This window comes from Meles meles, chromosome 18, assembly GCF_922984935.1.
Source record: "Meles meles chromosome 18, mMelMel3.1 paternal haplotype, whole genome shotgun sequence".
Classification (NCBI taxonomy): domain Eukaryota; kingdom Metazoa; phylum Chordata; class Mammalia; order Carnivora; family Mustelidae; genus Meles; species Meles meles.
The window spans coordinates 29905733-29917996 of record NC_060083.1 but is presented as its reverse complement, the minus strand read 5'-3'; the positions used below and the strand labels follow the sequence as shown (position 1 = coordinate 29917996).

The window sequence follows — 12264 nt, the reverse complement described above, 5'->3', positions numbered from 1 at the left end:
TCCAAAGTGGCTGTGCTATTTTGCATTCCCGTCATCAGTGAATGAGGGTTCCTTTCTTCTTCTTTTTTTTTTTTTAAAGATTTTATTTATTTATTTGACAGAGAGACATCACAAGTAGGCAGAGAGGCAGGCAGAGAGAGAGGGGGAAGCAGGCTCCCTGCTAAGCAGAGAGCCTGATGCGGGACTTGCTCCCAGGACCCTGGGATCATGACCTGAGCTGAAGGCAGAGGCTTAACCCACTGAGCCACCCAGGGGCCCCGAGGGTTCCTTTTTTTATACATTCTTGCCAACATTTGGAATTGTCTGGGTTTTGAATACCAGCCATTCTAACAGATGTGTAGTAGCACCTTACATTTTTTCATTTATAATTCCCTACTGATGTTTAATGTAGAACATGTTTTCACATGCTCTTTTGCCATCTATACATCTGTTTGGTGAGATGCCTCTTCAAATCTTTTGCCTAGTTTTCAGTTGGGTTCTTTATCTTCCTGTTGTTGAGTTTTAAGTATTCTGTGTATATTTGGTATACAAGTCCTTCATCAGATACATGTTTGCAGATATATTCTTCCAGTCTGTGGTTTGTCTTTTCATTCTGTTAACAGTGTCTTTTATGAAACAAGGTTTTTGTCTTGGTAAAGTTCAGCGTACCTATTTTTTCTTCGATGGATCATGCTTTAGATGTTGTGTCTCAAAACTCACCACCAGGGATTTTTAATTGCAGTGTAGGATTTTTGTGAGTGTACATATTCTTTTTTTTTTTTTTAAGATCTTATTTATTTATTTGAGAGAGATACAGAGCAGAGGGTAGAGGGATTTATCCTTTGGGATAAATAAATTTTAGAATTAGCTTGCAAATTTCCATGAAAATTTCTGTTGGAATTTTGGTTAGAATTTCACTGAATTTAGAAAGAATTATTTATTTATATATAGTACAGGAGTTTTCCCATTCATAAACATGATGTATAAAGTTCTTCATTTATTATGTCCTATATCTCAATAAAATTTTGTTATTTTATTTTTAAAAGTCTTAGGTGTTTTGGATAGGTTTATTCCTAACTATGTTAAAGTGTCTGTTTCTTTTTCAAATGATGTATTTAAAAAATTGCATTTTCTAGTTATTGCTGTATAAAATTGGTAGTGGATTTTTATTTATTTATCTTGCAGCCAACCACTTTGTTCAACTATCTTATAGATTTGTCTATGGATTCTTAAATTTTCTATGTAATGATACTGTCTATAAGTAATGATTATTTTCTTTCTTCCTAACTCCACCACATTCTATTTATTTCTTGGGTATTTATTTGAGAGAGAGAGAGAGATCACAAGTAGGCAGGGAGGCAGGCAGAGAGAGAAGGGGAAGCAGGCTCCCTGCTGAGCAGAGAGCCCGACGCGGGGCTCAATCCCAGGACCCCGAGATCATGACCTGAGCTGAAGGCAGAGGCTTAACCCACTGAGCCACCCAGATGCCCCTACTGTATTGTTTTAAAATTCTTTAATTTTTTTTACAGTTTGATTGAAATATAATTCACATGCCATAAAATATACCCTTTAAAATACACAGTTCCGTAGTTTTTAGTCACAAAACTATGCAACGGTTCACTGCTATCTGACTTCAGAACATTAAAACTTAAGAGCCACATGAAAACAAATGAGCCAGTTAGCATACATTTTGTATGTAGCATGTATTGTTTCCTTGAGTCATTTAAAAATTTTTTCTTGTCATATGGTCATATTATTCTCATCATTGGAATACTACCTAGAGGTAATTCAGGCATTTACCTATATATCAAATCTTTTAAAACTCTTTTTGGAGAAACCATTTGATACATTTTTATTTAGTCCTTTTTTACTGTTTTTTGTTTGTCATACTGTTTTTTTGTTTTTGGTTTGTTTTATGTTTTTAAAGTAAGTTTTATGCCCAGCATAGGACTCGAACTCACAACCTTGAGATCAAAAGTTGCATGATATACCAAGTGAGCCAGCCAGGCATGCCTAGTTCATTACTTTTGAAGGGCACTAAATAATACACTGATTGCCTAAGAAGTAATGAAGCTCCTAAATATATTACTTACTGTTAAAGTGTTTTTGACTTTGAAGAGAATTTGGGAATATATGGGAATCTATCTATCATCTATCTATTATCTTTAACAAGTGATAATTTGTTAAAAAGGCTGATTTAAGCATAAACACTAAAAAAAGTAAATTAAAAGTAAATGTTACATAAGAAAGCACATATAATTATGGGTTAGCCATAATAATATATATGATCACAATTTTGTTAAAAATAAGTATTAACTAAATAAAAAGTTATGATATAAGTATATTGATGAGAATACATAAGTGAAATGTATGTTTGGTGGTATAAGAGACTTAAAGAGGTACTTTTGTGTAGGGTGCCAATTGAGGGAATATGTAGGAACTTAAAACATTGTTTTGTGTATTAGCAATGTTTGCCTAAAATTTCAATGTATACTTCATTTGAGTTTTATGGTTTTCAGGAGTTTGTTTTCCTCTTCCCATTTCCTGCAATGTACTTAATAATAGTAATTTCTTATAGGGACATTTTTCTGCTGTTCTTCAAAAAGAAGAAAAAGTCTTACCAATTCATGGTAAAGAGGAGGCAAGAGTAGTACCGATTATTAGTGCATCAACTCAAATAATGCTCAAAGGACTTTTTATGGTGTTTGACTATCTTTTTAGGCAAAATAGCAGGTTAGTAAATATATATGACTTATATTTTCCCTTCTAAAAATTTTAGTTTTATTGGGTGCCAGCATGTGTTTAGGTTGTGTGAGTACCTAGGTTCATTGTAAAGAAGTGGTATAAATATTGTTCTTATTTGTTGGTACAGACTTTGATCAATTAAAATTAGTTTTCATAAATGAAAAGGAGTATTGAAATAAAAAAGTAGGTATATTTTTGATACATTTTTTAGTTAATGCAGTATTAAATTTATAATTGTGTATGACTGAACTTAAATATTTAGGTTTTAAGGATAGTTTTAGATATGTTTCTTCACTGTCAGAAAGTCTCATTGTGTAAAGCCTCTATTTAGTGAAACGTGAAAAACGAGAAACAGTTAACTCCCCTCATTCAATCCCTCACTGAATTATAGTACTATCTAGTTCCAATTTTTTATGGTAAAATATGCATAACATTAATTGACTGAGCCACCCAGGCACACCCCCCCATGTTTTCTTCTAAATGTTTTATAGTTTTTAGCTCCCAGTACTTTTATAAAATTCTCTGCAAGGATTATAGGGTCCCTGACTTGAACTTTGAGATCTGATGTCTCTTAACAGTCACTATTATTGTGAAGACATGGGGTAGAATACTATATTTTAATCTGTTGAAGCTGAAGTGTGCATAGCCTCTTATTGAAAGAAATTTTAAGTTGGATGGGATCACAGAGATCAATACCTTCATTAAAACTTAATGAAGACAAAAAAAAAACTTAATGAAGACTGAAACCCATATTATAAAGGAACTTAAAATTTATAACTAGTTTCCTAAACTTTTAAAACTTTGAGTAAAAATTCTTTCAATTTTCTCATGTAATAAAAAAGTATAATCCACTGTTTAGTTTCTTTAAGGATAACTTAATCTATTTCGTGACTGATAATGTAACACAGAGTGCAAAGAGCTCTAGACTAGTTTTTTGGAGAGCTGGATTTTAATTCTGGTTTTCCCTTGATTTATGTATTGTTTGAACATGGGGATGGTAAATGCTAAGGGATGGATGTTTAGATAGTATCTAACCTCTAAAAGGAAGTTGATTATAAGTTTTAATGGCTCATTTTCTATCAGAATTAGTGAATTTAATTAGTGGTAGGGGCTGTTGGTGGGGAAGATGTTATCTTTGAGTGGGAAGATACCAGGACTCTCAATTTGGTTTTAATTCAGTCAGTTTTTATATTTATGTAGCTGGGACATTATGTGTTTCATAAAGTTTTGCCATTTAATTACCATTTTATTTTCATCCAGATTTGCAGATGATTATAAAGTTGCTATTCAACAGACTTATTCTTGGATAAATCAGATTGATACTTCAGATAAAAATGGATTCTTTGCTCTGGCAAAAAATAAGAAACGTTCAAGACAGAAAACTGCAGTTCATGTGCTTAACTTTTGGTGTTTAAATCCAGCTGTGGTAAGCCTATCATGTTGTAAATGAAAATTCTGTCATTTTGCTCCATGTTTTACTCTTGTAAAGATGATTTTATGTATCTAATATTGTTTCTTTTTAGGCCTTTTCAGATATTAATGGCAAAGTTTGGACAATTGTTTTGACATCTGGGACATTATCACCAATGAAATCCTTTTCATCGGAACTTGGTGTTACATTTACTATCCAGCTGGAGGCTAATCATGTCATTAATAACTCACAGGTTAGTATGTTTTTTGAAGCCTCTCAGTCTTTTTGCTGCAATATAATTTTATATAAAGAAAATTAGAAGGTACCTGAAGTACTAACATAACCTGATAGGAAATTCAACATTTTAGCTTTATAACAAAAGAAAAATCTGTCAGCTGTTTGAATAATACCAACAGAAGGAAATATTGATAAATACCTTTCCTTCAGTTCAGTGAGTAAAAATAGACACTTTTGATGGAAAGATTTATTGCAGTTTCTTCATTTAAGTATGTTTTAGGTTTTTAAAAATGGGAATTAAAAACAAAACAAAAATTTAATGTGTTTGCCATAGTTCCTATTGCATAATTATTTGTTCATGTGTTTCTCTTTTCCAACAGACAGTGATATATCCTTATTCTTCTTTTTGTGTCCCCAGTCCTCCAGTGCACCTAGATTAATACCGAACAATAGTGTTCAGCATATATATGTATATATACATGGCAAATATTCAGCATATGTTTGAATATCTGAAATGAATTAAAAGTACTCTCATGAGTCCTGTAATTTAAGATTTTAATGTTTTATAACAATACCACGGTAAATGTTATTTAATTTCCTAGGAAAATTTGAATTGTTATTTGTCAGTCTACCTTCTGCTTCTTCTTATAAAGTAATTTTGTGATGCTACATACTTAGCACCTGCACACCTAACACATTTCTAGTTCTTTATAAAGCTGTTTTTTTTTTTTTTCTTTTAAAAAAATTTATTTATTTATTGGAGAGACAAAGAGCATGAGTGGAGGAAGAGGGAGAGCACAGAGCACAGAGCCTGATGCTGGGCTTGATTCCAGGACCCTGAGGTCATGACTTGAGCTGAAGTCAGATGCTCAACTGACTGAGCCACCCAGATGCCCCATAAAGCTGTTGTTTTCAACCAAGGTGTATGTGTAGGGACATTTTGAGTTTTCACAATTACTTGGGAGGAACTAGTAATATTTAGTAAGTTGGGACCTTGATTGTTAAGCTCCTATATAACCAAGAATTGTGCTTTCTATAGTGCCAGAGTGCTCCTGTTTAGAGACATTGCTACAAACAATAGTGAAGAAAAAATATATGTTCCACATTTTTTTTTTCCCCACATCCTCAACATTTATTTCTTATCTTTTTATTTGCCATTCGAATAGGTGCAAGATGTATCTCATTGCTCATTGTTTGTTTGTTTTTTTTTTCTCCTTTTGAAGGCATATATGTGTGTGTGTGTATACACATTTTTAAGTTCCACATTTTTTTTTAAAGATTTTACTAATTTATTTGACAGACGGAGATCCCAAGTAGGCAGAGAGGCACGCAGAGAGAAAGGAAGGGAAGCAGATTCCCTGCTGAGCAGAGAGCCCGATGCAGGGGCTTGATCCCAGGACCCTAAGATCATGACCTGAGCCGAAGGCAGGGACTTTAACCCACTAAGCCACCCAGGTGCCCCAAGTTCCACTTTTTTAAAAGATTTTTTTTTAATTCCAGTTAACATACAGTGTAATATTAGTTTCAGGTGTACAATTTAGTGATTCAGCTCTTACATAGACTACCCAGTGCTCATCATAACAAGTGCTCTCTATGTTCTGTAGTTTTAAGTTGCCTTTTTTAGAAGTCCAAATAAATATGGGAAGTCATTAATAAAATGAACATATATTTTCTCATAAGACTATTGTTATAGGCTTTATGTTCTCAATCTAGTACACAAAAGCCCATTTAACCTGTTATGTCGAGGGGTCATAATAGTAAAATTGCTAATTATTCAGTTGAATTCTATTATAATACTTCCCCCAACTTTAAAAATTTGTATTTTATTGTGAAGTGGTTGTTATCTTTTTAATATCTGTGAGTTCTGCCGTCATGTTCTCCTTATTCCCTACCTGATATTGTCAATTTGTATTTTCTGGTTTTAGTTTTTTTTTAAAATCAGTGTCAGTTTGAGTTTATTGCTTTTTTAATCTTTTTAAAGAATAAACTCTTGGCTTTTTTGAGTTTCTCTATTTTATTTTATTTTATTTTTAAAGATTTTATTTATTCATTTGACGGACAGAGATCACAAGTAGGCAGAGAGGCAGGCAGAGAGAAAGGAAGGGAAGTGGGCTCCCCGCTTGAGCAGAGAGCCCGACATGGGGCTCAATCCCAGGACCCTGAGATCATGACCTGAGCCAAAGGCAGAGGTTTTAACCCACTGAGCCACTCAGGTACCCCGAGTTATTCTATTTTAAAAAATATTTTTATTTTTTATTTATTTTTTTTTTTAGAGAGGGCGGGGGAGGAGCAGGGGGAGAGGAAGAGAGAGAATCCCAGGCAGGCCCCATACCCAATGCGCCCTATGTGGGACTTGCCTTGGGGATTCTTTCCCTTCCTCTCTCTCTGCCTCTCTGCCTCTCTCTCTCTCTCTCTCCCTCTCTCTCTTTCTCTCTCTCCCTGCCTCACAAATAAATAAATCGTTAATTAAAAAAAAAAGAACAAGTATATAATCCTACATAACCACAATACCATGATCATACCCAAGAAATGTAATATTGGTGCAATAGTCCATATTTGTATTTCTTCAGTTATTTCCAAAATGTATTTATACCTTATTTTTATTCTTTTTTTTTTTTAAAGATTTTTATTTATTTATTTGACAGACAGAGATCACAAGTAGGCAGAGAGGCAGGCAGAGAGAGTGAGAGGGAAGCGGGCTCCCTTCAGAGCAGAGAGCCTGATGTGGGACTCGATCCCAGTACCCTGAGATCATGACCTGAGCCGAAGGCAGCGGCTTAAACCACTGAGCCACCCAGGCGCCCCTTCCTTATTTTTATTCTTGATCCAGGATCCAATTGAGTATTACATATTACACTTGATTTAATATCTCTAGTCTTTAAAACTGTTTTTTGACTTTTTTTTGTCTTTGTTTATCTTTCATGACATTTTTATAGAATTCAAGTTAGCAGTTATCTTGAGGAATGTCTTATAATCTGGATTTAAAGATTTTATTTTTTGACAGCGGAGATAGAAAGCATAAGTAGGCAGAGTGGCAGGCAGAGGGAGAGGGAGAAGCAGGATCCCCCCTGAGCAGGGAGGCCCGACGTAGGGCTCTTTCCCAGGACTCTGGGATCATGACCTGAGCCAAAGGCAGAAGCTTAACTTACTGAGCCACCCAAGCTCCCCTTTTATAATCTGGATTTTATATGATTGTTTCTCCTTGATAAGATTCAGGTTAGGGGCTCCTGTATGGTTCAGTCATTAAGCATCTGCCCTCTGCTCAGGTCGCAGTTGGGCTCCCTGCTCCGGAGCCTGCTTCTCCCTTTCCCTCTGCCTGCTGCTCCCCCTGCTGTGCTTTCTCTCTCTGTCAAATAAATAAAATAAAATCATAAAAAAAAAAAGATTCAAGTTAAGCAGTTTGGTAACATTACTATATAGTTGATATTGTTACTTCCCCTTGCCTCATGTCAGGAAACAATATCAGTTTGTCTTATTACTAGTTAATCATTTAGTTAAAAGTTGGTTAAACTGATGTCCATCAGATGTCATCCTGCAAAATGTACCTCAGTCTTATACATCATTTGAAAATATCAGACTATTACATTTTTCAACAATCTGAAGCCTTTGTTGTCTTTAGATTACTAATAAGTTTTTTCTTTCTCTTAGTCAAATTAAGTATACGAAAGCTAGGTCTATATGAATGTAGAGCAATTGGCAAATAACTAAAATTTGGTGGGTCTGATATTTTAAGACTATAGATCTTTGAGCATCAGTGAGTTTGTAAATTTGTTAAGTATATTAATATTGAATGTACTTAGTTCTTGTCATAGTTGAGTCTTAGAGGCTTACCTTCAGCAGATTGTACATCTTGTAAGAGTTTGGAATCATTTCTGATTTACTCATTTCATTTGTTCACATCCCACAAAATTTTGTTACATGCTTAGTTTTGTTAAGCTATTGAAGAAGTGGATAAGTAAAATTTTTTGCTTTTATTGTAAGTGGTAAGTGGTCTGCTTAAAGTAAAATTTCTGTAAGTTAGATATATATTATATATATATATATGCATATATATATAATTAATGGTAATAAAAAAACACCAACAATTTAAAAATAAATTTCCTCTAAACTTGTTGCTTGATTTTCTTTTGACATAGTAAAATTAAGGCTCTCAATTAAATGCTAATTTACATAGTTTAGGCATGACTCTAATATGACATATTTATATTCTAGGTTTGGGTGGGCACCATTGGGTCAGGCCCCAAGGGTCGGAATCTCTGTGCTACTTTCCAGCACACAGAAACATTTGAGTTCCAGGATGAAGTGGGAGAACTTGTGTTATCTGTGTGTCATACTGTGAGCCAAGGAATTCTATGTTTCTTGCCATCTTACAAGGTAGGCAACATTTATTTTTTCTTTTGCATTTAAAAAATCACACGGGATTACCATGATAAGCTTCCAGAGTTCAGAAGCAACAGAAAAATTAGTTTTCTAAGCATCATATATAATTTTACTTATTTATTAAGATATTGCTTGCTCAATCACTATTTTACTTGAAATTCTAAGAGATTAAAAGTCTTCAAGCAAGGTTAGTTATATAAGGACTGTTTATGTGTACATTATTTTTATTTTAGGGACAGCTTGATTTTTTTCATAGCTTAAGGAAAGCATTCTTCTCTTTCATAAATTGTACTTTTTTTTTTTAAGATTTTATTTATATATTTGACAGAGAGAGATCACAAGTATGCAGAGAGTCAGGCAGAGAGAGAGGAAGGAAAGCAGACTCCCCAGTGAGGAGAGAGCCTGATGCGGGTCTCGATCTCAGGACCCTGGGACCACGACCCGAGCTGAAGGCTTTAATCCACTGAGCCATCCAGGCGTCCCATAAATGATACTTTTGAATGTTTCATTAATCTGAATCTAAAGTCAGACTTCCTTTGTTACTCATGTTTTTTATTTCATGTATTTGGCTAGATATTTTTCAAGCTTTTAAAGTCATTCTGATTTTTAATAATATTTTCTTGTGTAAAATTGAGTTCTATAGTGTATTTTAGTCCTAATATTCAAAGCATTAAAACCACATATAATTCCTGAGAGTAAAAGACTTTATCAAGTGACCCTTAAAGATGGTGATATTAGGAGTATGGCCTTAGGGAGGTGCTTAAGTCATGAGGTCAGAATTCTTATGAATAGGATTAATGTTTATAAAAGAGGATCTGAGAGAAACTCTGCCCCTTCCACCATGTGAGGATGTAGAGAAAGGGTGCCAGCTATTAACCAGGAAGTGGGCCCTCACCAGATGTTACCACGCTGGTGCCTTGATCTTGGATTTTCCAGCCTCTAGGACTGTACATGATAAATTTCTTATGTTTAAAAGCTATCCACCTTGAGGTATTTTGTTATAGCAGCCTGAAGGAGACTAAGACACATACTTTGTTAAACAGAGACAGTAACTTAGTCTTCCTGTAGATAAATTGAAGGAATTTCTTTCAAAAGAAATTTAATCAAATAGTTTTTTTTTTTTTAACAAGAACATCCAAAAATAAAGTGAACATAAACATCTTTAAAATTCTTCATAGAAAGCAATGTTTATCCCAGAGTGTGAACATTTACACCAAACAGCTATGTTAAGGAAAACCAAAAAGTTTGGAACTAGAGAAGAGTAGAATCTCGGTAACAATCCCAGAAAGTGAGCCAGAAATGCCCAGTGGAGTAAATGAAAGATTTCATATTCTAGGCTTCAAAGGCATTGTAAGAATGATTCTTTATATGCTAGGAAGTAGTTTGGTATCTTTTGTTTGTTTGTTTCTGTTTTTTGTGTATATACAGGAAAACCAAATCTAATATAAAGTTATTAAAATTGACAGTAATATAATTGCCATTGAAAAAGTTACAGTGAAAAAACAGACTGTTGAATAATGAACCATATCTTTTGGTATCTTTTATTATTTTCTCAAATAATAAAATTTTCATTGGTCAATCTCAGTAGTTTAACAATATATTCTAATTCTTAATATAGGTGAAATATATCACTTCGTAGGAGAAAGGTAACTACTCTAAATATAAAAGTAATGTTACCTCCTAAATTTAATTTTTGGAATAGATTTAGCACAGTATTAATTTTTTTTTAAAGATTTTATTTATTTATTTGACAGAGAGAGATCACAAGTAGATAGAGAGGCAGGCAGAGAGAGAGGAGGAAGCAGGCTCCCTGCGGAGCAGAGAGCCCGATGCGGGACTCGATCCCAGGATCCTGAGATAATGACCTGAGCCGAAGGCAGCGGCTTAACCCACTGAGCCACCCAGGCGCCCCAGCACAGTATTAATTTTATAGTTACTGAAATTGATGATTATTGGGTGACTACAGAGACTAACATTTAAGTATACTTTTTAGCAGATTTATCAATTGGCTTAACAAATGGATTATTTTTCTGCTTCTACCTTTTCAACAAAAATCAATGGGAAGATATAGAAAATACGTTTTCAAAAGTATTTTGTTTTGGTTTTAGTTTGTTTCTTTTATTAATAGTGGGATTGATAGTTCTCTGGGGGTTTTGCTTATTATTTTCTAATTTATTGTTTTTGTACCATATTTATCTTCTTTATTGATTTGTATGGACTTTTTTTTTGTGATGCCTCCAGCTTTTCTTTTCTTTTCTTTTCTTTTTCCATTTTATTTATTTTTTCAGCATAACAGTATTCATTGTTTTTGCACAACACCCAGTGCTCCATGCAAAACGTGCCCTCCCTATTACCCACCCCCTGTTCCCCAAACCTCCCACCCCTGACCCTTCAAAACCCTCAGGTTTTTTTTAAGAGTCCATAGTCTCTTATGGTTCGCCTCCCCTTCCAAAATTTTTTTTTTTTTTTAATAAACATATAATGTATTTTTATCCCCAGGGGTACAGGTCTGTGAATCGCCAGGTTTACACACTTCACAGCACTCACGATAGCACATACCCTCCCCAATGTCCATAGCCCCCTCCCCCTCTCCCAATCCCACCTCCCCCCAGCAACCCCCAGTTTGTTTTGTGAGATTAAGAGTCATTTATGGTTTGTCTCCCTCCCAATCCCATCTTGTTTCATTTATTCATAAATTGTATGGACTTTTAATAGATCACATGCATATTATTTCTCTATAAAACATATAAAAATTCTCCAGTTTTTCATTTGTGAATTATTATTTCCTTAAGCTTTAAAAATTTAATTTGCTACCCAAGTAATTCTTATACATAATTAAGTAATAAAAAATGATTATAATGAAAAACAGCAGTTCCCTTCTTCACTTCTTTTTTTTTTTTTTTAAATATATTTTTTAAGGTTTTATTTATTTATTTGACAGACAGAAATCACAAGTAGAGAGGCAGGCAGAGAGAGAGGAGGAAGCAGGCTCCCTGCTGAACAGAGAGCCCAATGTGGGGCTCGATCCCAGGACCTTGGGATCATGACCTGAGCTGAAAGCAGAGGCTTTAACCCACTGAGCCACCCAGGGGCCCCCCTTCTTCACTTCTCACTTTTCAACCCTATACCTCAGAGGCTTCTCAAATCTTTACCAATTCCTCCAATATTTATTGTTATTTCTTTTTTAAAAATTGTGTTTTAAAAATTTCTTTTTTAAAAACACGCATAACATACAATATATCATTTTAACCATTCTGTGAGTATACAGTTTAGCATTTAAATATTTTTATTTTATTTATTTTTTTTTCAGCGTAACAGTATTCATTCTTTTTGCACAACACTCAGTGCTCCATGCAAAACGTGCCCTCCCCATTACCCACCACCTGTTCCCCCAACCTCCCACCCCTGACCCTTCAAAACCCTCAGGTTGTTTTTCAGAGTCCATAGTCTCTTATGGTTCGCCTCCCCTCCCCAATGTCCATAGCCCCCTCCCCCTCTCCCAATCCCACCTC

At 34.5% G+C, this 12264-nt stretch overlaps 1 protein-coding gene across 2 annotated transcripts in view; it reads left to right on the top strand.

Moving 5' to 3' along the window:
- BRIP1 (BRCA1 interacting helicase 1) overlaps positions 1 to 12264 on the top strand; it is a 183491-nt gene that overhangs the window by 79774 nt on the left and 91453 nt on the right. For both annotated transcript variants that reach the window (XM_045985542.1, XM_045985543.1), the window contains 4 exons: positions 2558 to 2712; positions 3985 to 4150; positions 4248 to 4388; positions 8585 to 8746. In XM_045985542.1, coding sequence (XP_045841498.1) covers positions 2558 to 2712; positions 3985 to 4150; positions 4248 to 4388; positions 8585 to 8746 — 624 coding nt within the window. The remainder of the gene's footprint in view (positions 1 to 2557; positions 2713 to 3984; positions 4151 to 4247; positions 4389 to 8584; positions 8747 to 12264) is intronic.